The sequence below is a fragment of the Carassius gibelio genome, chromosome A20, assembly GCF_023724105.1.
Source record: "Carassius gibelio isolate Cgi1373 ecotype wild population from Czech Republic chromosome A20, carGib1.2-hapl.c, whole genome shotgun sequence".
Lineage (NCBI taxonomy): Eukaryota > Metazoa > Chordata > Actinopteri > Cypriniformes > Cyprinidae > Carassius > Carassius gibelio.
In genome coordinates this window covers 5,106,926-5,134,852 of record NC_068390.1, presented here as the reverse complement: position 1 = coordinate 5,134,852, position 27,927 = coordinate 5,106,926, and the positions used below count along the sequence as shown (strand labels likewise).

General features: G+C 36.3%; 2 protein-coding genes across 4 annotated transcripts; one reads left to right on the top strand and one right to left on the bottom strand.

Moving 5' to 3' along the window:
* The first annotated feature begins 539 nt into the window (after positions 1-539).
* lyrm2 (LYR motif containing 2) lies at positions 540-2,487 on the top strand. The gene is made up of 3 exons (XM_052535459.1): positions 540-669; positions 912-1,052; positions 1,728-2,487. The coding sequence occupies exons 1-3, from the start codon at positions 625-627 to the stop codon at positions 1,806-1,808; spliced, it is 267 nt and encodes an 88-aa protein (XP_052391419.1). The 5' UTR covers positions 540-624; the 3' UTR covers positions 1,809-2,487.
* A 238-nt stretch (positions 2,488-2,725) lies between these two features.
* ankrd6b (ankyrin repeat domain 6b) lies at positions 2,726-27,919 on the bottom strand. 3 transcript variants are annotated; one of them, XM_052535456.1, is made up of 16 exons: positions 27,684-27,919; positions 21,722-21,988; positions 16,332-16,430; positions 15,041-15,139; positions 13,785-13,883; positions 10,908-11,036; positions 10,695-10,793; positions 10,477-10,575; positions 10,223-10,300; positions 8,817-8,915; positions 7,462-7,578; positions 7,064-7,219; positions 6,244-6,396; positions 5,711-5,824; positions 5,251-5,554; positions 2,726-4,667 (listed from the first exon to the last, which is right to left on the bottom strand). In XM_052535456.1, exons 2-16 carry the CDS (start codon positions 21,845-21,847, stop codon positions 4,192-4,194), a joined length of 2,247 nt encoding a protein of 748 aa, XP_052391416.1. In that variant the 5' UTR covers positions 21,848-21,988; positions 27,684-27,919; the 3' UTR covers positions 2,726-4,191. The 3 variants fall into 3 exon arrangements, with proteins under 3 accessions (XP_052391416.1, XP_052391417.1, XP_052391418.1); XM_052535457.1 differs by having other exon boundaries at positions 10,908-11,006; positions 27,684-27,885; XM_052535458.1 differs by lacking the exon at positions 13,785-13,883 and having other exon boundaries at positions 10,908-11,006; positions 27,684-27,885.
* Between the last annotated feature and the right edge of the window lie 8 nt (positions 27,920-27,927).

The window sequence follows — 27,927 nt, the reverse complement described above, 5'->3', positions numbered from 1 at the left end:
CCAATTATGATAGCAAGCAATGTACAATGTACAACCCCCCCCCCCCCACCCCCCTTAACCCACACACACTTACTAATCAGTCTGGTGAATATCTTAAAATAAATTAACTTAATAAATTATTGCATCTTTTAACATTCTGGATGGTTGGATGCTTGGTTTATTGTTTGCTCATTTTTGTTTGTACATGTTTTGTTCCCAAAATTATATCTTTATCGGCCAAGCCTAGTATACACACAATCAAATAATAAATGTTGGCTTCAAAGATATTCTAAAAATGATAATATTTTAAATAATTATATAAGCATAAAGTTGAGTAAAATATATATAATTAAATTATTTATAAACCTTTCACAAGACATGGTACTCAGTTGGGAATGAATAAATTACACAAGTACAAATTATTTGCAATATAGTGAAGGCGATCATCAACAAGCATTACTAGACAAATAGATATAAACATACAGTTACAGTTAGCTATTATTCAAGTAGGTGGCGATATGCTACAAAGGTAATAAATCCAACAAAAACCGGAGAAGAAAATGAAGAAGAACATTGCGACGTCACCGATTCTGACCAATAAGGAAACACAAACACGTCTGAGCTCCGCCTCCTTTGTTATTCAACATGGCAGTGTCTCGATTACCAACAGCAGCTCTCAGTCTCAAACAGGTAAAAAATACAATTAATAAATGAAATAAAATCCCTTGTCACAGCGCCTTTAACCACGAGTGAAATCTCTGAACGGCTGTGAAGATCACGAGGAGTTTCAAACAAATCTGTTCAAAAACAGAAGCAGGGCTTTAAAAGCTTGACGCGGTTGATCAAGACTTTTGTCTGTTGTGTTAAAACACTGACCAACAGCCGAGAACACGCCGTGTGTAGATGTTGCGTTCATGTGATGTTGTGCTCAGTTTCTGCAGAGACAGAAGGTCCTGGGGGTTTACAGAGACCTGCTCCGATCCATCCGGAAAATACCGACCGAGTCTGACCGCAGATACCTGAGAGACTGGGCCAGAGAAGAGTTCAAGAGGAACAAGACTGAAACAGACCAGGTGGCTCTTCTTCAGCCATTTAGAAATGTAGCATTAAATCACTTGCTCACTGCAGTGAATGTGTGCTGCCAGAAGGAGAGTCTAAACAGCTGGTAAAAAGATCACACTTTCCACTTGAAGAAGCCTTTTTGTGGAGAATGGACTCTGATTTGAACATCTTGATGTATTTGTTTCATATGGACATGGAGCTTTTGGCTTCACACGATGTTAACTGATGGACTGGAGTGGTGTGGATTATTGTGATGTTTTTATCAGCTGTTTGGACTCATTCTGATGGCACCCATTCACTGCCAAAGGTCCACTTGTGAATTAAAACATTTTGGATGGCATGAGGATGAGTACATTTTCAGAAAATGTCAATTATTTTATTTTGGTGGACTATTCCTTTAACTGCTTAATTAGACAGACCCTCCTCCCAAAAGATTGCAATAGACAGTAGACCTTTTTTTTTTTTTTTTTAGAGGCGAGTGAGTCTCTGAGCTGTTGGTTTCTTGTAGATGATCTTACTCTGTCACAGTATGCAGCTTTATTAGGCAGTGAATCACTTTTTATCTGCTCCTGAAACATGAATGATGATAATTTGCTTCGTCACAGTGAATGTCTGTCAGTGCGAGTTCTCCTTACAGTGTTCCCCGTTTACATGCATTATAAATTTTGTATGGTTTTCCTCCTCAGGATGTGATCCGCATGATGCTCACTCAAGCGCACAATCATCTGGAGGATTTGAGAAGATCTCTGGCGCTGGCTGGATGCTAGAACCAGGCAGAAATAACAATTCTGTCATCAGTCACCCATCCTCATGTCATTTCAGACACTAAACTTTAATTCATTCACCTTCAAGTGAAGATGTTTTATAATAATCTTCTTTTGTCCCTACATTACAAGTCCAACCAGAATGACCTCTAAATGAATCAAGTGTTTTAATCCAAGTCTTCTGAAGAGACCACTTTATATGATGAACAGATTTAATTTTGGCTTTCGTTTGCAAGTAAACCTTGATCAACTCGCATACATACAGGGCTTAAAATATGGTAAACAAACAAAAACTAATGTCCCTTTTTTATATTAGAACAAATCTCACTGGTTGAAGATGTGTATGTGTTTATCAATGTTTATTTGTGAATAAAAGCCTAAACTAAATATTTTAAAATCTGAATATAAAGGCATTGTGTCTCTGGAAAACGGTGTCTTGTCTGTATTAATGTGGCAGTGTTATGGGAGATTGGATTTTAAATTGTTTCATTAAAATGTCTTCATTTGTGTTTTTGAAGATGAACTAAAGTCTTCTGGGCTTGGAATGACATGAGACATAAAAAAAAATACTCCGTAATGTGAAAGTAAATCTGACATTTTAATGTGTATATATATTTATAATGCACGACTGCTCATTCTTTTACTTTGCCAAATATTAATAAAAGCCAAATATATTCACTTATCAGAGTTATAATGACTATTTAGCTGAAATACCACATATCAGAATAAAAGCACCTGCGGCTCTGACATAAAGACATATCATAAGTGCATAAATATGTAATATTATCAAACTATAATAATGAAACCGCTTATACATTAAACAATATAGATGTCACTGTTGTGTGAAGTGCATAAAGAGGAAAACTGGCCTTTATCGCTGATCAAATAACAATTATAACTCATTTTCACGAGACAACGGATTCTTTTTTTCACAAATTTACACAGATGTAGTTTATTAGACATTCATTTGTGACAGATCACACAGCTGCATGACGGTAAACAATAATGTTCCCTTTGAAACAGCTGTAAACAATTATTCTAGTAGTCATACATCTACATAAAAAAACAAACATGGTTGTTACATTTGTCAAGACATGCATCAAAAACAGTTTGAGTCCATAGTTCACCATCAACAGCCACTGGCTAACACATCAGCGTAACTTTAAGAAGCAGTTTGAAATCATAGTGACCATTATTTAGAGTCTCTGATCATTTCAACAGTACGTTCAGCAATCTACACGTTATACATCTTGATGAAGCAGTGCGAGGTTAAACATCATTCAAGAGCACAGTGGTGATCAAAAATGATCCAACGTTTGTGAATGTTTAAAGTCAATACGAAACGATGTTCTTGTTTGATTGGATGGTGGAAAGTGGGTAATACTAGAATAAAGTCGTTTATTTCATTCTTTGCTGCCTCAACATTACAGTTGAATAGATTTAATTGATTTTAACCTCTACACCAGCCTCAGAACGTTTACCATAGAAAGGAACAGAGTTTTTCCCTGCCCATGTAATCTGAATTTTGTTAAAAGAATGATTAGAAAATGTTTAATTAGATTACTTATCTACCAAATTAAACATTCACACGTGAAGATTTTACAAACACTTAATTCATTGTGAGTACAGAACACATCAAAGTCCTCAATTAAACATCACAGGTTATGACGTTTCATTCTGGGAAATGAAGTCCATATAAAAAGACATTACAAAATAAACTAGGACTAATACTTGCTAATATCACCTTGTTTGCGGTGACTGATTTGATAACTTTTATTCGTCAGTGTTCACTGGTTTTATACGATCTGGCAAACCTCCAAAGCAGTGGCATAATTTAGACACTTTCACTAAGTAGTTCTGTTCATGCCTTTTTCTGAATGCTTTATATTAAGAATACAGTCCTTTGAATTTGCTTTCTCAATAAAACAATTATCTTTGTAGTGCCTATTATTGAACCAGGAGTCTGAACAGATCTTTGGCAGTGGCGGTCTGTCGTGATGTGACGTCTGTTAAAGCCAGACACATAACCCACGCAAGCATTAAACAAGGACACAGATTCTTGAACGGGGCTCTGACAGCATGCAGTGCCGCTGTACATAAAGTGCATTCTTGTGTTTCTCTGGCAGAAACAAACCTCGGCAGACAGTTTATGCTAATGCCCATTATAGTGCTAAGAATGCATTTGCCCTCCATTATGAATTGTGTTATGACAAATGAAATCAAACTTGTGTAGCTTGAAGCATTTGGGTTAAAGAACTTGCAAAGAGTATGTTTCTGCTCCACATCGGTTTAGATGCTACTCATCTTCATGTGCTAGCTGCTCTATGGAACTCCACAAATCCATCTGGAAGTTACAGTGTCTGCTACACCAGTGTTATCTTCTGTACTAGCTCTTCTCCTGCTTGTTAGTTCTCAGCAGTCGGAGTTCATCCTCAAGGTAGCTTATTCTGTCCAGCAGAGCGGCTCGGTCGGCCTGGGCTCTCTGGTTGGCCTGCCAGCGTGCTTCTTCAATCTTTCGTTCATACCAGCGCTCCATCTGCACAGTCACTGCCTCAAAAAAGTACTGTGTAACCTCCAGCGCATGCATGTTTTCCCGCTCCTGGGCGAAGGAAGCCTCGGAGGCATGCGGGGCTCCTGAACTCGTCATGGTTTGAGCGTTGTGTTTGGTCTTTGCTCTTTGTTGGGTGCGTCTTTTGAGGTTCCTGTGCTCGCAGCACTGATCGGAGACGGGTCTCAGCTCCAGACTCAGATCCTGAGGCTCATCTTGTGCTCGGTGAGGGTCACTACAGGCCCGGGATCGCTGCTTAGGACGGACTATACAAGGAGACTGGGGTGCAGATTGATTCTGTGGCGACTGCTTATCTGAAAAGACAGAACAGCTTCAGAAGACACCAGTAATATTAATACTGAAGTAATATTAATTTTGATGCCATGGTATAGCATAGCATATTATTATAAAATTGCTCCGCTACTTAATTGCAACATTATAGTTCTTCGCAATGACTTAACGTTGCACACAAGTCACACAGAATCTCTTTAATTAAATAAAATAAATGTTAGGATTAATTTGGAGAACTTTAGCATTAGATCACTTGCTCAGCAATGGATGCTCTGCAGTGGATGGGTGCCGTCAGAATGAGAGTCCAAACATTCACTGCAGAGGATCAGGAGCAAGTTATGGAATCTCTCCATGTGTGTATAATGATGTTCTGTTTTGTTTAATTTACTTCTAGTAAGTGTACATGACACACATATGTTATGTAACACTTACATAAGCCTTTATCTAAATGAGAACAAACACAGGAAAACCATTAATGCTGCATGCAGTGCGGTCTGTATGTGAGGTGAGCCAGAAAATCGGTTTGCTCGTCTGTGTGTGTGTGTGTGTAAGAAACACAGTCGAATGTGTGTGTGTGTGACTGTTCTATTGTCACGAGCCTCATACCCAGTGAGACGCGGTCCACATCAATCACATAGTAACCGACTGATCCATCCTCGGGACTCGTGCTCGCCGCTGCAGCCTCTCGTCCATCGCCGGCCTCTGGTTGGTTTGTTGATGGAGAGGAGCAGGCTTCGGCTCCAGATGTATCTGGTACAGCTGTGTGGGAATGGGGATCACAATCCAAAAACGTGTCGGTGAGGGACGAGGAGCGCCGTAACTTAGAGTTGCTGCGATCGCCAGTGAGACGCGACTCCAAACGTTGGATCTTAGAAATGCACCAGTTCTTGAGATCGTTGACCACTGACGCCTGCTTTCAAAGACAGTAATCCAAATATTAACTCATGGCCACTAAAAATGGAGTTTATTACTTTACACAATTGGCACTCTGTTTCTCATGAATGTAAAATGGGGCATATGCAAATATGATTATCTGCATCATGTACATTTTTTGGGTGAATATTACCTGTCTTTTTTCTCCTTCCAAGCGTTCTTGTATGGCTCGCTGGTCAATGCGATGTAAACATTCAATCCTCTCAGCAGACACTCGCTCTAAAGTGATCTTATCTAGAGCTCTGATCTGAAATCGCAAAAATGCCATTATAGTCAAGGCAAAAAAACAGACCATGTACATAAAACATTTAAATGAAAAGTCCAATAAAAGTCCAAACTGAAAAATATACATAGGTGCAAACTGCATAAGGATTGGCCACTAGCAACTGAAGTTACAGGCTGCTGAAGCTGAACTGATTATTGGTTTTGGTTTAAGTTTCCCTTTATGGATATAGGTCAAGTCGTCAATATAGGCCACAACCAACAAGTTAATGTTTTGACAAATAAAAACTTGATACTACTTCTGTAGGTTTTGTCACAAAGCACTCTAGAAGAGTCTAGACTCTGCAAATTGGACCAGTTTTGGCTCATTAATGACAACACATGGACTATTATATTCAGATAAAGCACAGAGGTTTATGTTGGTAGGTCTTGTGCTGTTTGCACCTGATGTTTGTTCTTGCGCTCCATTTGGCCCATCTTGGTGTTCATGAGCTCCTGTACAGTCTGAATCTCTGACTTCATTTCCTCTTTTGTGGCCATGAGCTGATTCTCCAGTTTGTTAATGAGAGGTTCACACCTGCAGCCATTCAGTGGGGCCTAAACAGGGAATTACACGTATACAAAAGTCAGTAATTAATTCAAATAGCAAATTACTTCATGAGATATTTGCCATTTTTCAAGTTTTGAAGAAAGTGTTGGATGAGCCCTGGGTTTCTGAGACAAACAGGTTTTAGGAAGCAGTCAAACTACTTTTAATTTATATAAATATATATATATATATATATATATATATATATATATATATATATATATATATAAAAAATTAAATAGATTTTTTTTCAGCTGACACGCTCTGCTGCAGAAATGTGCATCACATTTACATTTATTCATTTAGCAGGCGCTTTTATTCAAAGCAACTTAAATAAACAGACAAAGTATTTTAGAAAATGACAGCTCTATTGAGGACAGCGACTGATTCTTTAAATAATTGTAGACATACACAACAAATTAATGTAATGCTTTTTAAGTAGACTTCAATTAATTATTGCAATCTATTCCCGGGATCTATGATTGTAATGTAACAATAAATGGTTATAGTTATATAGTCCTCAGAAGGAGAAAGAGGTCTAAGAGTCCCTTAAAATATGTTTGATGTAGCCCATGTGCACCCCACACAGGTCATTGACAAACTACTACTGATTTTCAGTGGAGCACTAATTGAGAAATGACTCCGTTTAATCTGATGGTGAATCTGGTTCCTCGCCTGCATGATCTTGCCATCTTTGTCTCTGTAGAGAGTATAGAGCTGGTACGCCTTGTAGTTATGAGGAGGAACAGCTGGTGATCTCTCTGTTTTGCTCTTCTTCTTATGATCACTGTGTTTATTTTGTCTTCGCATGAGGGCATCTGATGGCGAAAGCTGCAAAAAACACACAGCGAACCCACATCAAAAACAAAGAGATCTCTTTAGAAACAAGAAACCAAAGTCGCAGTCGCTGGAAGCATTACTTGTAAGGAGTCTATTTACATGAAATTTCCAATCGTTACTGCAGTATAAACCCAGACAGGGTGACAAAAGACGTAACATCTAATTCACATAATATACCCGGCTGATTATACATTATTTCCTAAAGTACAGTAGAAAATGCAATCATGACGTACCCTCTCTTTGACTCTCTTCTCACTGTTTTTGTTTGCACGTGCCTCTGTGACGCACACATTGTCGTTCCGGAGAGAATTTTCACTGCCATGAGTGTCATTTGCTGGAGATACACTGTCCTACACAAACACAGGAGTAAACTTACATCACTGACAATGATTACATTTTTTTTAACACAATTACTGTCAGCCAAAGGCCGAATTAAATTAAAGAAATATTTAAAGTCACAATGAAACGGAAGTACCAACAGAGCTTTTCTTTCTTATTGTACATCCAAATGTTATTGCTTATTGTAAAAGAAATGACTGGATGTTGAGATGAGAGCATGATCTCTCATGTTTTCACTGGAAGATCCACTCAGTTTGATTTAACATTACAAGGTTAAAAGAATTATAATAAAAATTAAATGCATACATGGCTGACTTGTTCATAATAATATCTAATTAATATATTGCCAGCTTTGTTAAACTCACAAGAGGCAGGAATGTGTGCAACTCTGTGAATAAATGACTTTCAATTTCTATTGAGTCTAGCTGTGCTTTCTGTACAATTCTGGATTCACAGATTTTGTACGGATAAGGCATGATAAAAAAAGGGATCCCAGTGATAGCATGTATAAAGAGAAGAGTGTAGGGGCAAGGATCGATCCCTGTGGAACACCAACTGAAGTAGTAGCCATGATTTCCAATACATGCAGAAAACTTCCTATTGGTGAAATATGACCGAAACCATGTTAAAACGATAACCCTGAATGCCTAAATAACTTTCCAATCTAGAAAATAAATCAGTGATCAACCATATCCAAGGGTGAACTGAGATCTAAAAGGACCAAAACAATTTTGTATCTCTAGTTTTATTTGTCAAGTCTACACTATGGCATATAGTATTTAGTTACTCAACATTTAAAGTAATGCCATCTTGAATCAGGATTGTAATTATTGTTTTAAAATTTTATTTCACATCTGATGTGTCATATTACTGTGGGAGTATTAATGTTTTTTATACTTTTTAGTTCGCCAAGATTTCTAAAAATCTTTTCTTTGTATTGGTCTTAAATTATATTCAAATTTTCTGAGATACTGAATTTGGGATTTTCCTTAGTTGTCAGTTATAATCATCAAAATTAAAAGAAATAAACATTTGAAATATATCAGTCTGTGTGTAATGAATAAATATAATATACAAGTTTCACTTTTTGAACGGAATAAGTGAAATAAATCAACTTTTTTGATTCTAATTATATGACCAGCACCTGTATAACATTTAGTAACAGCATGATTGAACTTCATCGGCTTCTTCTACAGACGCTCACTGGATGTTGACTGTGTCTGAAAGAGAGAGAGGTTTGCTGCTTTACCTTTCTCTGCAGCATCTCATCACGTGGGACTGACTGCGCTCGCCCCTCAGTCTTCATCTTGTCCCTCCTCTTCCTCACAGTGCGTCCTCGAGTGAAGCTCTAAATGTGAATACAGACATTAAAGGCCCTATTTTAACGATCTAAACGCAAAGTGTAAAGCGCAAGGCGCATGTGCACGCAGGGCATGTCCAAATCCACTTCTACTATTTTAATGACGGAAAAACGGTTGGTGTGCCCAGCGCATGGTCTAAACGGGTTGTCCCTATTCTCTTAATGAGTAATAGGTGTTTTTTGGGCGTAACGTGCAATAAACCAAACAGAGTCTCATCTTCATTCTCTTTAAGAGCCAGTTGCACTCGTGCCATGATGGATTTGCTATTTACACGGCGGAATTTGGCAAGTGCAAAGAGAGCGTGTCTCCGAGAAAATATATATATATATATATATATATATATATTTTTTTTTTTAAATTGGCCTACAAAACAATCTTATGCATTACAATCCTTTAATTTTTCATATTTGGCATGTTTGTGTGCTGCTGTGTTTAATAAGCAGTGTGTACGTTCTTTGAATAACAAAGGAAAAAAACTGCGCCAAACTTTAGAGCAGGTATGAGCTGGTCTATGGTGCAGTCTATTTTCAGCTCCTTAAAATAGTAATGCGCCTGAACACACCTCTTTTTTGGACCAGTATGCCCATAGGCGCAAAAATGAGCGCAAATGCATTTGCTAATTAAACGACATGGCGCTGGATGGGAAAATGTGTACGGCATTGGACTGAAACTAGCAAACACACTTGCGCTGCGCCTTGTGTCGCATTGCGCCGGGTATATGATAGGGCCCTAAGTCACATGTTGCTTCTCTTAATTCTTCACTCAGAGTGTAATTTGTCCCATGTTAAAGAGATAGTAATTCAGTCAACATTTACCCAACGCTGTGATTTCCAAACCTGTATGACTGACTTTCTTCCATTGAAAGGAGTTTTTTTATTGACCATGTAAATGAGATCAGTGGGGTTTATTGTTTTTTTTTGGACTTACTATATGGTTATTAACAGCTGAAACATATTTTTTTGGGGGGAGTTCTGGAGAAGAAAGTCATACAGATTTATAATGACAAGAATGAGAAAATGATGAAAGTGCTGATAAAACTAAACTTGATTTGTTGACCTGGCACAGATTTTTGCCGCATGTGTGTAGACAGACAAAACAAAAATTTTCACCCTTTTTTTTTTTCGCATGTGATTTGATCCATTTTCAAATGTGCTTCCAAATCTGATATGTATCTGATATTTGGTCACTTGGTATAAGCTGAATGTTCTTATGGTTAAGCATATAATGAAAATATAAAATAAAAATATAACGACCTTTTCTTTTCAATTGCTCATAAGTGTGTGTGTTTTCTTACCTGTGGAGCTTTAGTGAGCAGCAGGGCCACTTCAGGATTATCATTCTCACGAGCCTGATCGAGGGCCGTCTCTCCCGCCTTCACCCAAAAACACACACACAGAACAATCATGGGTTGAGTCTGCCACTGGCCAATCGCAGCTATAAACATCTTGACAGTTTTACTAACTTCAATGTTCTGTTGCATTATGAATTACACTTCAGACACATTTTTGGGCTTTGCTAAGCTCATGCAATATTTCTGAAGGTGCTCACATTGTTCTTGAAGCGACTGTCGGCCCCAGCCTCCAGTAACATCCGTACAGTCTTCCTGTGATTCAGAGCAGCTGCGATGTGTAAAGCCGTGTCTCCTGCCTGAACATCGGAGGAGATTCCCAATGAGGGATAAATCAGAAACATCTCAAGGATGGTCATAATTACAGCATACTCAAGGAGCAGCAAAATGCTGTTTTAACAGTAGTTCAAGTCCTTACATGATTTCTTTCCGTCACTGAGCAGATGGCACTCAGGAGCGCTCGGATCACAGTCAGATGGTTATATCGAGCGGACACATGCAGACACGTGTCACCTACCTAAACAAACAAGTTAGCTTCATTTTACTTAAATAGTACATTTGTTCCATGCTGTTTCGATGACAAAAACACAGCCATGTATGAATCAAACAGACAGAGTTTGACAGTGCTTACGCTGTTCTTGCTGTCGGGACGAGAGCCGGCCAGCAGCAGGACCTTCGAGCTCTGAGCGTGACCGTTCTGACACGCCAGATGAAGAGCCGTGTTTCCTGCCTGAGAGAGATTACATGAGCTGATCTCCAGCTGTACGGTGGGTACAGAAGAAAAAAAAAAAAATTCACCCCCTCTTTAGAACAATCACATTTTATTGCCTTTGCAGCCTGAAAAGAGGACGGACACAGAATTCTTCGTACTATATGCAAAGTGAAGTCGAAAAACGGTGATACATTAACGTCTCAAAAGACAATAATGATGGATTTAAGCTATTTTATGAAGAATTAAACTCTTCTAGGGCCTTAGCTGTTGACACCTGCATAAAAGCTTTGACCTCCCTTCTCTAGCTCATCAGGATTGTGACTACATTAATGCAGATCTCGTTTCAGAAATATACTCCGGCCCCAACGGATATCGCAAAGAGTTCAGCAATATTCTCTCATCTTATTTATTTAAAATGCATACTCAGGCTAATACTATTGTTTTTTTTTTTTTTTTTTTACCTACTACTTTAAGTTACCATTACAGTTTTACCTAAAAATGGGAAAGATCCAGAAGTAGCAAGAGAGGTTTAAGAGTGAATTAATGCTTATAAAAGTTTGAGATTTCTCAGTTATTCAAAACTTGCTTTTATTCTTAATTGCATATCATGAAAGTTACATAATTAGAAATTGCGGTAACAAAAGATTTTCAGTCATTATTTAAAGCTAATTTTCACCCTCTTGTGACCAAATGTGACCTTGGGCAACCAAACCAGTCATAAGGGTCATTTTTTTCAAAACTGAGATTTATACATCATCTGAAAGCAGAATAGATAACCTCTGATGTATGGTTTGTTATGATAGAACAATATTTGTTTGAGATACAACTATTTGAAAATCTGGAAAAAATTGGTGTAAAAAAATATTGAGAAAATCACCTTTAAAGTTGAAGTTCTTAACAATGCTTATTACTAATCAAAAATGAAGTTTTGATAAATTCACAGTAGGAAATTTACTTAATATCCTAATGATTTCTGACATAAAAGAAAAATCTATAATTTTGACCCATACAATATATTGTTGGCTATTGCTACAAATATACCCCAGCGACTTTTCAGACTGCTTTTATGCTGCAGGGTTACAAATAGCAAAATAGTATTGAGTTTTTGAGATCCCTTGCAATTTCTTTAGTAAAAAGGGTTAATATTATTAAAATTATTTTTCTTCCTCAAATTCTGTATCTTTTCTAAAAATATATCCCAACATTCTTGCCCAAGATTTTTTTATTCCTTTAATTATTATTCCTTTTTTTGTGGGATTGTAAAGCTCATCGAATAAAGGCCCCGATATACTTCAAACGAAATCTAAGAACAAACTGATACAATGTAATTTCGAACAAAATCAGGCCGAAAGGAAGTTCGTTTTGAGTTCGAAACCGCTGATCAGAGTGAATTTCCTGGGGGAGCTCGTTTCGGCTCCTAAACACCTTTGAGCTTCCATTGGTCCGTGGCGGATACACAATCGGTGGGTGTGAAACGCCACCTTCTTTGACACGCAATATTTTTTCCAGGTTCGTTTATCATTCAACAGAAATAACATAAGAGAGAACAATATCTCCGTCCTAGTCACTAGCAACATGAATACACTGTAGTGTAGAATAGCTGAGATGCACAGATACTGAGACAACTTTTCCAAAGCCATAAAAAAATAGAGTAAAGGTATAAGGTAGCAAGTACCAAATACATGCATTTCAAATAAATGTTACACCATACTGCTGCTGCTGTTGCTCTGTCAATAAGCACACATGCAATAATACATACAATAATAAACCTTTGTTTTTATCAAAAGTAAATGATGAGACCACATAAAATATAAAAAGGTGTAACAATTTATCCAGTTTAATATAATAAATTAGGGGTGCACGATATATATCAGCCGATGATTAATGCGCCTCTCATCAGTAAAGCTGGTTATCTAATCAGCGGTAAATAACATCAGGTGTGTGATTTCACACAGAGCCGTTGTTAATGGACAAGCTGCGCAAATCCACGCTCATTATCAGTTTCGATTTGCGCAGATTGTCAGTGTCTACACTTCATCATTTAATTGTTGTTGTTTAGGGGATATGCACAAGTGTCGCGAGTCATGTTTACATTACTTTACACCCCGCCTCCATCAATGTTTGGAAACAGTATAACGTCACTCAGCCTTTTCAAACTTCTTTTTGCTCCGAAATGAAGAATGAACTTCGTTTAAAGTATACCGGGGCCTTAAGTACATCTCACCTTTGTAAATCTAAAGCTGAAGGCAGGATGGCCTTTCCAAACTTCCCTCTTTGTTATTATGCCTGTGCTCTTCATGCAGTTATAATGTGGCTAGACCACACTTTCACACACTTCACTTGGATCCAAATGGAAAGAGAAGCATGCTAGTTAGCTAAACTGGCCTAAAATAGGACTTGTTTCCCTTTCTTCATTACCTAGATAGCACAGTTTGAGTCGATCTGTGGTGTTGACTGTCCCATTAATGTGGTTTGGTTTAAGTCCTTAGAGCGGAGAGGGTGTTAAAGGAATAGTTTTTTTTTTTTTTCTTTATTTTTTTCAATACCTTGTTGTTCTGGTGTTTTGTATGTTAGTTTGTTTCTTATCTCCTCTTTTGGGTTGTAAAGTGAAATCATAAGATGTATGTTATTGGATTCCCATGTAAAAAGATTTAAACATAAAATCAGCCAAACACTTGTGAGGTCAAATGGAAAACCAAAATCAAAAAAGCACCATTTTTTATTTTTTACCCACTTATTGTGAGATTATGTACATGCACATCACTGAATGTTTGGGTTGTTTTGCCGTGGCAGTACCTTGTTTTTAGCGTGAACGTTGGCGCCAGCCTTCACCAGCAGTTTGACAGACTGACTGAAGCCGTGCCACGCAGCCTCATGTAACGCCGTGTTCCCATCCTGAGAAACACACACGACATATAACCGCTGTAACACAGCTCTCCTTTGCATCCGGAATTTCAAATGCAATATATAAAGAAAACATACAAAAATGGTTGTTCATGAGGAGGTTCATCATTTTAGTTTTATACATAAATTTAATTTTTATTTGAATTTAAAATGGTAAAAATGTTTTTAATGAAATCAAATAAACTATAATAATTAGTAACAGGGTTTATAGTTATTGATATACTTAATACTTTCCTAAAAATTTTTGATAATAGTCTTTCAACAATAACTTTAGATGACCCTGGAGTCTTAAGTCAATGGGGTATATTTGTAGCAATAATCAAAAATACATTGTAATGGGTCAAAATTCAAATTCAAATCAACATGTCAGCGCTGACAACACCTTTTCGTGTAAACTGCGTGACCGTTATTACTGTTAACAATGCAAAGTGATATGGAACTGTATGCGGTCAAGAAAGCCGTGCGTTTCACAGAAAATAATTGCACACCTCAGAACGTTCATCAGCCAATCAGATTCAAGCATTAAACGGCCCCATAGTATAAGTAAAGATCATGTCCCGTGAAGATATTTTTGTGAATTTCTTACTGTAAATATATCACAACTTAATTTTTGATTAGTAATATGCATTAGTAAGAACTTCAGTTGGACAACTTCAAAGGTGATTTTTTTCTATTTTTTTACTCCCTCAGATTCCAGATTTTCAAATAGTTGTGTCTTGGCCAAATATTGTCCTCCTAATAAACCATACAACAATGGAAAGCTTATTTATTCAGCTTTCAGATGATGTATAAATCTAAATAAAATAAAAAAATGGCCCCATATATATACACACAAGTGTTGATTTCTACATAGTTCTGATAGTTTAATGTCTCTCATATTACTCCAGACTCAAGTCAGTATTTAATGTCTATTTATTTTTTCAGCAAGTAGTTGTGTAATAATGTACAGTACACTTCATGTTAGAGTCCTTACCATCCTATCAGAATTTATTTCCAATATAACCAGATTATTTTTATAAAATAAGATTAGCATTATTATCATTAAGATTATCATTATTCTTTAGATATTTAAATATCATCATTGCAAGATCATTGCAATTCCTGCAATAGCGCCTCTTTTTCTAGCACGTGTGCAGGTGAGATATTACCTTGTCTTGTCTGTCTAGTGCACATCCTTCCTGAATGAGAGCTGAAATGACATCAGTGTTTCCCACCACAGCTGCTCTGTGTAAGGCCGTCTGGTCACCCTGAGAGCAAGAAACAACACATATAACTCAAACATCAGTCAGTTTGTGGTGAGGGTTACTTCTGAAGTATTACAGCACTTCAGGAGGAAGGTGTGTGTTACTCCCGGCGGCTCCTTTGACATGTTGAACAGGAATCTTACACTTCCCATTATAAAAAAATAAAGTAGAGAAAGGTTTATTTGGACCAGTCTTTCCTACAGATTTAAGATTTTGGTAATGTGCATTGAAAAATGATGCTGTGTGAACATGATTGTCAGAACAACAGTGCAGGAAACACAGTTTAAGATCAGCACTGCTCTGTTTTCAGTTTTCTGTTTTTAAAGGACTAGACTGTCTTCTGTAAAATCAGGATTCTTGCTCTGCTATAGGAAAAACTGAAGAAACATCAAAAATTGCATGCTTGCCCAAACACAGATCAGGTTCATGGAAACAAATTTCAGTTTGTATTGTGCAATATCATCTGTCCTAAAGGTAGAGACACAAGGTGAACAAAAAAATAAAAAAATAGCAACAATATCAGTTTCAGACTGTGCTGTGGTCTGTTCCTCATTTATCTTCTGACTTGACATATAATGAATGAGTTATGACTCTTTTATGTCTTGAGTTTCTTCAAAACTACTCCTTTTGTGTTCAACTGAATAAAGGCGTATGGGTTTTATGGCATTATATATATATATCAAATCCATTTCCCCCCCTCATATGTGACGCAGGTCTCTGTATGAACAGCACAAACCACATGGGATCTGATCTTTTTGATTCTGGTTTGAGCCACTTGGTCCTAAATCAGAGACAGCTCTGATGTTTTCCAATGAAACCTCAGTCTGAACAGTCAAATCAGAATTAGGTCAGTGAAGGGACAGTGACAGCCCTTATACAAGGAAAACACAAGGGTCATATATATAAAAAAATCCTCATTCTCACCCTCCTGACTGCCTACACACAAATTTGCTGGCATCCACAGCACATCATCTTACAAATGAATGTGTAAACACTAACTTAAGTGACCTGCATATTTACTTCTGTATTCTGTCTTTGTTATTGTTCTTAGCTGACTGTGTGAAGAGTCCACATTTAAAAGATAATAACTAAACAAAAACAACAACAACAACAAAAAAACATCTGAGAAATAAATCAGACTTAGTGTGAACACCAATGATACAATTGTTTTCACGAGCGCAGATGTTATACTCACATCATCCTGAATATCCAGGTCACACCCAGCTGCAAGGAGAATCCTCACAACAGCAATGTGGCCCTTATAGGCAGCCAAATGTAGAGGGGTTCTGCCGTTCTGCAAAACACACACACACACACACACACACACACACACACACACACACAAAATCAGGCACTGGGACAAACACAGGCTGAATCAACAGTGAGCCAGTGAAAAAACAAAACACACGACCAAACAGCAAGAGTGACCATCATGCAAAGCTTAGAGAAACTCTTCAGATGTCTGTCATGAATCCAAATAATTCATTTACATAATGAGTGAGAGTAAATAATAATGCAAAACATGAAATAGCCAGCAGGATAAAAATCAGTCCCCTTTTCCACAATTTTAGCCACAGACTAATCTCCCAGAGGACCGGCCTTATGCTACTTCAGCCAAGAAACCATGTCAGAATGAGAAATAATCGCCGAGCTGGGACTTATGTAACAACACTCATGCAGGCTGCCTAGTCCTCACAGTTTACTGTGGCTGCTGTATTCATAGTGTTAATGAAATATACACCAGGCCAGATATTAGATATAAGATGATGTAAATGTCAAATATATACTACAAAGAGAAATGCTTAGATAGCAGGCAAACTTTTCTCAATACTGTAATGTTATTATATTTTCAGAGCAAAATAAAACTAAAATGCACAAGATAAAAGCTGAGATCTTAGGAGTTTTTTAATCCTTTTATATTCCCTATAACTCCATGAGATAAAGATTGTTTAGTTGCCATTAATTGAGGCTTGTAGGCCTTCTTTGATATTTTTCAACTCGCCTTGTCCTATATTTCAAACAAATGCCACATTATCAGATTCCTGGTCACTCCTGTTATGTAGTTAAATTTAAAATTAAAAATTAAATTAAAATTAAATGTATGCATTTAGCAGACACTTTTATCCAAAGCGACTTGCAGTGCATTCAGGCTGTCAATTTTTACCTATCATGTAATTAATGTATTAGTTCAAGTCCTCTTATTAATGGACAAACACACAATTGACGGATTTCACTACTTTTGGTTTGGATGAAGTGGCTATTCTTTCTTGTAATGGAGATTATGAAGTTTTATTCATTTCATAATTTGCTCCTTTATGTAATCAAAATATTTTAAACAAAACTTGACTTCATTGGAAAATGTTTCTTTAAGTCATTTTATTTTATTATTAACACCCCCTTAATGACACAATTCTCCAGGAAGTGATATCTTTTTATGGGAAAATTAACAGCATACACATGAAGAATTAGCATTAAATTGGATGATTCATGTGATGTTCTGTGGTATTATTTGGATTATCATTCTAAAACATAAATATATATCCTGTTTGATCTAATTACAGAAATCAGTTTGATAAAAGCAATATTTTAAAAAAGGTTTAAAAAAATACAAATAAAACTGAATTCCAAGCTGGCATACTCAATCTAGCTCTCAAACCCACAGCAATGGCTGGCATTTTATTTCCATCTTGTTAATAACAGCATCCTGTTCATTTTAATGCCATTGTGCAAGAAATGCAGGAATACAGTTTAAGTGCCTGGGTTTGATCAAAGCATATTTCAGAAAGCGTGGTTTATCTATTATAAATATACTTCCTAAATGTAAATGTAAGTGTTTTTACAAAGTTCAAAGATATTACTGTATGATAGCAATAACCAAATGACCTAGTAAACTGTCATGGGCTGGTTAGACGTCTTTATTACTACAGTGAAGAGGTGTTGATTACAGGCTTCATGTCAGACGCAGCAATGTGAGCAGACATGCAAAACAATACAAAAAAAGTGAAGAGGTGCAGTAGTTTTTAAAAACAACACAAGATCAAGACATGAGACCAGTACTGATGTGTTAAAGTCTGAATGTAAAAATCACCTCACATGATGAGCGAAGCACCTAGATAAGACAGAGAAGTTTGTCCAGTTCATCCAGGATGCATGAGAGCACCAATAAACTAATGTTCAGAGCTTCTGTGTCACATCTGGTAAGTGTAAAACTGCTTAAGGACGGACTGGCACAGTGCAACCACTCGAAACTTTCTTTATATCCTGAAACTGGATATACTGAGCAGCACTTGTGGGAGTGATTATGTGACGATGTGGGGGAAGAGACCAGAGGTATGTGCTTGATCATATCTGTACCACCTTCCAGACAGCAGGAGGGGAGCAGACGCAGAATGTTGTCCACCTACGTGAAAATTGCTGACAATTTATATTGATAAAGTTAAGTTATGTGTAAGCCTTAATTGTCAAAGTGGTTGATTTCTATACTCACACAGAATTCTGAATTTGCAGTATACATTTATGATATTTACAAGATATTAAATTAAAATTAATATTAAATTAATGCATTTAGCAGATGCTTTTATCCAAAGCGACTTACAGTGCATTCAGGCTATCAATTTTACATATCATGTGTTCCCGGGGAATCGAAACCCCAACCTTGCGTTTGGTTGCTTGCTAGCACAGTGCTCTACCAGTTGAGCTACAGGAACACTATATATATAGTATATATTATATAGAATATATTATACATTATATAGAATATATATTTATATATAGATATATCAGAATCTGACTCAACGGTGGATGTCTCATCTCGTTTGCCTTTGGGCTTTGAGAAGTCTCACTTTTCCTCTTCCTGTAAATCTCATGTTCACAGTGTTCTGGTCAGCAGGTGCTCTGGACCCTGCAGCTCTGCTCTCACCATTGTCCTGGTGAGAAGGCCATTAGTTGTCTATGCTTGAATGATTTGAGGATGTCTCTACAGGCAGGGCTGGTGGGCTATCTGTTCACATACAGAATAAAACCCTGGGGTGGGGGAAACACCTGAAGCTTTGAATGTGATACTCCACCCCTGGTATGGACACACCTGGCAGTCAGTTGATATTCTTCTCTGTATTCAGTGACAAACCAACTTGATCTTTAACAAATCTCATAACATTCATTGGCTGTTTTCATGATATGTATACTTCCATGCTAGACTAATCACAGCATATAAGACCATCCACAAGACTATACACAAAACATTAACCATATCACGCATGTATTCGCTCCTCAAAATAAGAATTATACTTCATACAATAACATTAGAGGTGACAGTAAGACTATAAGAGTCTGTGAGCTCATGTCCATTTAAAGATCAGCTGACACACCAGAGATTATGCCTGTAATATCCACAGTTTAACCTCTAGGAAAAGAAATAATAATAATACTTAATGCTACATTAACAGCAATGAGATGTTTTCCAGTAAACACTATGCATTGCATTATCACTACAGTATGTTATGGACCAGGATTTCAGTTTTCCTTCCTTTGTGAAATCCACACTGTTCAAATGCTCTCTGATTGTAGAAAAAGTCCCAGGCTCTGTTTCGAGAATTCAAACAGGTGACTTAATTAAAAAAAAGAGCCTTTTATGATTACTAATTAAAAAATAAATACATTTCATAGTAATTCTACAGTGGGACTTCTCTTGTCTCTAACTGCACTCTCAGAAACGTCTTGTAAAAAAATTAATTAATTGTAACTTGTTATTTGATCACTTTTAGCAGTTTTTGTTGTTGGTTTATGTTGTAAGTGTTGTTTTTATTCGTTGAGTGTTACTGTTGTGTTTTGTATGTCTAGTATTGATGACACATCTTAAAGTCAGGTTATTAACTTAATTTATGCTCTAGATTATCATCATTTTGATTTTTTTTTTGTCACACTTCTGACATGACTAGCTCAGAAATCTGAATATTAATATGCAAGGTCAAAGAGCCCAAACAAATACTAAACACTAATCACCATTATGATTACTTCAAAACAATTACAGTAGTCAGCATTTACATTTCTCACAGTGGATTTATAACTTTATAAAGTGAATTTACAGTAAATCAGTAAATTACTGTGATGTTAGCATCATTCTGCTGTTGATTCACAGTTATTTGTGAGAAAATGACCCAGAGGCAGGTCCAGTTCACTACTTGCTTATTAGCATGCATATTACTAGCATATTGGCTGTTTAATAGTATACTGTAAAAAAAAAGAGCAGCTGTAAGCAATGAATTTACAGCTCTTTACTGTAATATACTGGTATATAACGCATACTATTTACCGCATGCATGACTATAATAACGCCATGCACTGAGTTAACTCATTTCATTTGAGGAAAACTATTGCATTAAATTGGTCATTTTATTTAATAATAACACTGTGAACATTTCTTTTGAGATAAAAAAAAAAGGTGTAGATGTTTTATTACTGTATTTAAAACCACTGTTTTGTTGGTTAGTGTTTGCTTTAGTTGGGGTCTTCACCCTTGACTTTCCAACATTGCAACAGCCAGAAGTGCCCATGTGGAAAAGTCAAGGGTCAAGAGCCCTTTTATTTCAGTTGATTTCATCGGAGGATGTGGCTGCTTGCCTGATCAGGAGAGCAAATGCAGAACTAGAGTGTTATTTTATGTGTTCTTGCTCAAAATTAATATAGTGGAGATCTGTTAGTGTTTCATGTTCTGTTCTGTTGGGATTTAAAGCCTGTGTTTAAGTCAAGGATGAGCAGAGAAACACTCATGTTATGTTGCATGTTGCTTTGTTTAAGCCTGTAACTGTGTAGTTACTGATGCAGTGACAATCTCAAATGTTAAACTCCTTTTATTTCAATAATTTCTTTCTTTATCTTAGTGGACTCAAAAGGAAATAAGTTTAGAGTGTTATTATTAAATAGCTTATGACAATAGGTTTGACTCAAATGAAATTAATTAACAGGTTTTAATTCAGTGCATTGTATAATTAAATTCACATACTGTAAATGGTATTACAGTAAAGAACTGTAAATTCACAGATGCTCTTGTTTTGCTGTTTTTACAATTGTGCTGTGTTTTTAACAGTACAATTGTAGTTGATGATTTACTATACTGTTAATTTACAAGCTTGCTGGCTACTGTTTATTTGTTACAGTGTACTTATAAAGCAGATATTAATGCCCCTATTCTGCATGACCATATTTTAAATATCTTTTTCTACCCCATACACATAACAACTACCTTACTAACAATTAAGAAGCAGCCATTTATGAATTTACTGAAAAGTCATGATTAATAATAAGTTAATAGAGAGAATTCATCCCCAATCTAAAGTGTGACCCAGTTATCTAATAACACGGCAGCCTTTGCAAATTGCTTTTCCTATGTGAAAAATGCAAGGTCTTCACAGGTACGTGTGCCATTTACGACAAGACCACGGTCTTGAAATGCAGTTTTCTTATGCTAATAAGCTCCAAAACCTGTATGGATATGCAATTTGCTCCCCTAGGTACACAAATTGTAAAATGATAACTTCTCAGACTTCCGAACCTAGTATATAACTAAGGACACTAAATGTTACTCACCTTGGTAATGGCTACCTTGGCCCCTTTGTTAATGAGCTGAACCACATGTTCAGCTTGGCCCTTGTGCGAGGCTATGAGGAGACGCTCAGAGAGGGCTCGCACAGATGATGCATCCTGCTGGCTCATGAATCAGGGAAAGACTTGGGGAAGGGGGGATAATTGGGATCAGAAACAGTAATGAGTCCCTCTGCCTTGGGATGAGAGGAGAGAGGAACCATAGATGTCCAGCTCTTGGAGGGATCTAACCCTCATGTCCTTTCGAGAAGCCTGTAGGGAAACAGGAAATGGCACAACTGTCATAACAGCAGACATAGTTTTCCAGAGTAAAGCGGATGTGATTATAGATTAGAAAATGTTACACTAAAGAGAAATGAGGTTTGTGCAGTTGTCAGCCCTACATCAGCTGATTTGTCATTAAAGCGTACATTATTCCTTTTAAATTGTCCCTATGGTTCACCTATAATTTTACTGATTGGATTTTGTGCCAAAACTATTTAAAGGTATATTTTTAATGAGCATTTTGATGACCCAATAAAAGTAAAAAAAAAACAACAAAATTACAGGAAAAACCTCTTTGCATGTGAAACAAGTAAAATGTTGCTCACACAAGTATGTTTGCTGCCATGTTTAATATTGTTTTCAACTGCACCATTCTACGATATCAGTCTCTTTGTAAAACTGCATTACATAGTCAAGTCAAATTTATATAGCCCTTTTAAAAATACACTGTTTCACATATATCTGTAAATATGTTGATATCTTCATGCCTTTTGGTCTTATTTGGCTGATTAGTGCTGGGCAATAATATTTGAGATTTGCTATATAGTATATATGGCATTACATGAGTAAACCGAATGTATGTGGATAAAGTTGGACATACTTACAACTTTATATAAAGAACTGGACTTGCATTGCAATTCACTGAAATTAAGATTCATTTTAATTGGCACCAAAATGTGCCACTCAAGCTGTTGTTAAATCTTTAATCTTGTTCAAAATAAATGTTAGTGTGTGTCTAATGTTACGGTTCTCAAGAAGGACCTGTGAAGTGCCAGCTGCTCCACACGTCTTATGCTCACCACCTGTTTATACCTGCTATTAACAAAGACTTGAGTTATGTCATCTGATCACATGCTGTTTTTTGGCTCAGGGTCACATGCAGTGTGTTTCTGTGCCGATGACATTTCTTGCAACTTTCTCTTCATTCACACAGCAAAAAATGTTTTTACAAAACCAAAGGTGAGCTTATGACAAACGTTATACAGCTTCAGCTGGACAGAAGAAGAATTGTTCGAAACCATGAGAGGCACTGTGATAGTGACGTCACATCTGTGAAACGTGAGCCTTTGGATCATAAAACTGAAGCATGCTGAACACAGTCAGAGGTATTTCTTTTTAAACAACAGTTATGTTCACTGCAAACACCATGTCTACAAGATTTACAATCAACCGTCAGTCAAATCTCACTGCGTAATGCCCTAGAGTAGTCAGAGTATTATATAGTTTTTGTGTTTGAATTGAAATGGTTTGTTGTTGCTTTTCTATAAACAATCCTGATCAAATAAATGCTTTGAAATGTGCAAAGCTACAGCAATAACCAGTCTAAGCCCCCAGTCCTTAGTCAAGAACTTCAAAGTCAGTTTTAGGCATGTAGTATTTATGATGATGACCACTGAAATGGCCGCAGATGCACTTTGTAATAATTCAGAGGCGAGCTGACATGAGCATGTGTAGGCACATCCCCTCCAGCCCTTTAAAGGATTCTCCGGATTCCCTCTTTTATGTTATATACAGTCCCACACATCAGTTACCTTTAAACCCTGGCCTGTTCACAACCTGAAGAAGTCTCTCTGCTGCATCACAGTTTCCTCGAAACAACAGGGAAAACATTGCCACCCTTTCAGAAGAATGCAATGAAAAAACAGTGTAAGGCTTTAAAATAATTAAAACATTGTACATTTTGAAATGAGCTCTTTTATGAGTGACTGCCAAAATTGTGACATCGTAAATAGCTCTGTAACCACCATAAAACCACAAAATGATTCGTTCCTTCCTAACTTTTAAGGACTTACATTTGAACACACACTGGATGTGTGGATGCAGGTAACAGGGAGAAAGAGTACACACTATTAAACAGGCACTGTAGCAATATAAGCTTAAAAATAAATAAAAAGACTGTTACAAAACTAGTTAAGAAAAGTGACAAGAGAATCAACAGCACATAAACCAGATTTAAACTAATAAGTTATTCAGAAAGTAATGTATGCTGGATGTAGATTCAAGAGAAAAGTCAGAAAGACAAAAAATCAGATTAACGAGTCTGTTTAACACAGATCAAATTTAGAGTGAAACTTATTTACCTATCCTAAAGCATAGGGCTGCACAATTATGACAAAAATCATACCGGTCGTTTATTCCATTGAAAATAAACAAGCTGAAAACACTCTAATGGACAACTTTTAGTATTAAGCCTCAAATATATTCCCACACACACATTAAATGGTATTATGATGTCATACTAAAACTTAAATGGGAACAATAGAAAAACCCTTAAGATAACACGTAAAAAGAAAAAAAACTCATCTTAAGCATGCAGAATAACATAATTGTACTTTAAACGATTAATTACCACTTTGAATGATTACGTAATTGTGGCATCCATAAATGTAACTGCGATTAGAAATTCGATTTATTGTGCAGCCCTACTAAAGCATGCTTTTTAAAGGAAGGTAATCTGATTGCAAATTACAATGTACTTCATCTGTAAATTTTTATATCATGAAATATTTAAATGAAATCTCTCAGGTTAATGAAGAAAGTAAGAGTAAATATCTCTTCTGCACATGTATGGTCCTCGGTTTATCCATTAATACCAGAAAACCCCTAAAGCCTCGCTCAATACAGCCAATCAGATTCCTGATCATAATGTGAGCTCATAAACCAGACACACGCATCTGAATGAGGTTAATGTTGTTACAGTCCTCTGAGAGAGAAACACGAGTATGCAGAGAAAGGCTCAGGGCATAAAAGAACACTTATCAAATTAAATTTTCATGACATCATTTTCTGGTGTGCAACAACTAAAAGCCATGAAAACCATTTAACTCTAAAGAATGACATAATATTAAATTATGACGTCTTTTAGATTTTGAAAACTATGGTTTAAAACAGAGAAATTTTTCTATCATTGAGATATTATTATTCATATTTTGTATCAGTCTATATTACTCATATGTATAAGCTACATATATGTGTGTGTTTTTATAAATAGTTTTTATACATTTTGGTTTAGTTTCAAACTCAATTAAAAGGAGAAATGTAACTGGCAACTAGCTGAAATAAATTATTTTATACTTTATTTTATCTTAGTTAACATTTAATTTAAAGTAATGAAAATTACTTTTCCTCATGACTTTCATTTCATATATATATATATGTGTGTGTGTGTGTGTGTATGTATGTATATATATATATATATATATATATATATATATATATATTAGGTTTTAATTGTCATTTAACTATAAAAAGTGATTAAACACCCGAGCATTTCGTCTGGTGCCGCTAGTGGAGGACACATCCTAAATTAAAAGTTATTTATTTTTATTTTTTTGACCTTTTAGACTACTATACAAGCAGAATATCAATATATGAACTATGTTGCCATCTGGCAAACTCATCAATTATAAATGATCAATCTACATGTAGATGAAAGGTTATGTCATTGTTTTATTATTCAACTACACACATTTTTCTTGTTTTATCTTCAATAATTGTTTTATTTCTCTTCATAAAAATGACTCCTTACTGATTTAAAATGAAAACTAAATTAAAATGTTGTGTAGTATATATATATATATATATATATATATTGAGTCCAGCTTATTTGAGTTACATGCATCTTTAATGAGAATGTCACTAATGCAAACACCTGAGCCATGATAAGAAAAAAAAAAAATACGGTAGGGTGAGTAGTTGAGCTTCTTGAATCAAGCATTTCATTTAAGGGCCTGTTGGCCTGCTTTTGTCAAGAATATATATAGAGTGGTGACTGCCTGACATCTTTTCCTAAGAGGACTTGATTATTTCCCGGTTTGAAACCATATCTCTGTCATGGTTAGTCATAATCCTTTATCCTCGTGGCGATGTACAGCAAGAGTTTCATTTTTCAGCTCTATTCAGAGGATTCGAGGTGGAACGCTGCTAAACGTTCTTGCCAGAAAATGTCTGGACTGTGTGTAGCTCAGAGGCATACAGCAGATTTATTAAATGAAGCAGAGTTTGATCCAAAACAAGAGGCAACTCTCACGAAACCTGTCAAACTCACATTCCACTGCCAATAAATGTGAATATATTCTGACATTATTTTTAAGACAAGCACATTTATGCAACACATTTTACAATATAATTAGCAAATTTGAAGAAGCGTATTAATTATATATTTTGTGATAGACCGTTATATGATCTGTAATTCTGATGACCAACACCAGAAACAATCTAGACACAGAGTCTGAATGATATCACCACACCCTTTATCTGAGCCAGAAACCTCTCCATCAGACAAAGGCCTGGAGACAAACAACAGAAAAAAAAAAAAAAATCTCATAATGATAAATATACTTTTTTTAAAGCAATGTATACCTATTTTATTCTATAAACTACTTCAGATGTATGTGCACAACATTTCTAAATACTGCATCAGCGTAATGTTGAACTGTGCTTAACTGAGTTCAGTTGTGTTCATAGAAATAAACTCAGTTGCACAGTTATTAAAGACAGAACGGAACAGTTAATAAAGCTTCAGATTACACATGTAAAATAAGCATCACTGAGCTAGACTTCAGACACATTTATTGAAACCACTCATATATGTAAGCACAGTTAGAAAAAATACCACAGTTACTGCAGTTATCATTCCTAAAGTTATATCTTAATTAATTATTTTAATCAATAGGCTTGGTGAAAAAGTATATTATTATGACACAGCTAGTACATTATTTTTTGTTTATTTTTGTGGTTTTCATTGTAAATTGGGAAAAGAATAACCAGGTTGTTTCATGAGAGAAAATACAACTATTATGCTAATAAATAGTGTCAAGGTTTTTATTTTTTATGCTAAATTTTAACTTAGGTTTTAGCGACATGAATCGGGAATCAACTTTAAGCTGTGCGTGTACTTCAGCCCTCATTCATATATTGGGGGGAATTTGTACTAAGAAAACCTAAAACTGTCAAAAACAAAACATCCTTTTGAGAAAGTCATCATTTGATGTATAAAAATAAATAAGCAAATAAATAAAGCATGAGAGTTCTTAACTGAAAATGCTGTATTCTGTCTGCTGTGTATGTGTGTGTGTGTGTGTGTGTGTTTGGGTTATGTTGTAATATTTATAACTAATTGTACATACAAAATAAAATAAAAAATTAAAACATGAAAAGCACTTTGGCCAACATGAGCTGTTTTTAAAAGTGCTATACAAATAATAAACAAACAAATGGGTTTGTCCCCATAGATAGTTATGTAAACACGTGCTGTGTTTGTGGGTGGGTGTTTGTGTGTGTGTGTGTGTGTGTGTGTGTGTTTTTATGTGTTTGTTTGTGTGTGTATGTGGTTGTGTGTGTGTGTGTGTGTGTATGTGTTTTTTTGTGTGTGTATGTGGTTGTGTGTGTGTGTGTGTGTGTGTGTGTGTGTGTGCGTGTGTAAGAAAGAGACAGTGTGAATGCTCTGTCCAGCACATTCCTCTGAAGGATTGTCCCAGCAACCACAGCACGGCAGCCTGATTATTATTCAGAAGCCCATCACAGAGGAGAGCTGTGCTCCGAACAGCGACACAAAGTATCATATTAAAGTTAACATTACAGGGACTAGAAAACAGCGGTTTAACACACCACTGAACACAGCTGAGCACAGGAACAAAACACCAAACAAGGAAAAACTCTGTAAATACTCGTTAAAACCTACCTCACACTCAGAGGACATTGACATGAACTCTTCCTTGTACAAACTCCTATACCGATTTCTCTCGAAACGCGCAAAAATCCACAAATTGGTGCGTGGGAAATGAAGAGTGGCGGATAATGATCCAAACTGCGCAATGAAGTGAGGAGGAGGAGGAGGAGTGTGCATGTGCCATCCAGCGGTGAAGAGTGAGACTTCATCACAACCAGATAGAGCACTACCATGGCGAAGGCTTGGCTTATCTGAA

Excerpts from the sequence above, each read along its gene's own strand:
- ankrd6b (XM_052535456.1), bottom strand. The coding sequence starts at position 21,847 with ATGAGCCAGCAGGATGCATCATCTGTGCGAGCCCTCTCTGAGCGTCTC. Across the intron at positions 6,397-7,063 it reads AAGATGGCAAGATCATGCAG|GCCCCACTGAATGGCTGCAG; the intron begins GCGAGGAACCAG and ends TTCCCTGTTTAG. Across the intron at positions 5,555-5,710 it reads TGGAAGGAGAAAAAAGACAG|GCGTCAGTGGTCAACGATCT; the intron begins GTAATATTCACC and ends CTTTGAAAGCAG.
- lyrm2 (XM_052535459.1), top strand. The coding sequence starts at position 625 with ATGGCAGTGTCTCGATTACCAACAGCAGCTCTCAGTCTCAAACAG. Across the intron at positions 670-911 it reads CAGCTCTCAGTCTCAAACAG|TTTCTGCAGAGACAGAAGGT; the intron begins GTAAAAAATACA and ends TGTTGTGCTCAG. Across the intron at positions 1,053-1,727 it reads ACAAGACTGAAACAGACCAG|GATGTGATCCGCATGATGCT; the intron begins GTGGCTCTTCTT and ends TTTCCTCCTCAG.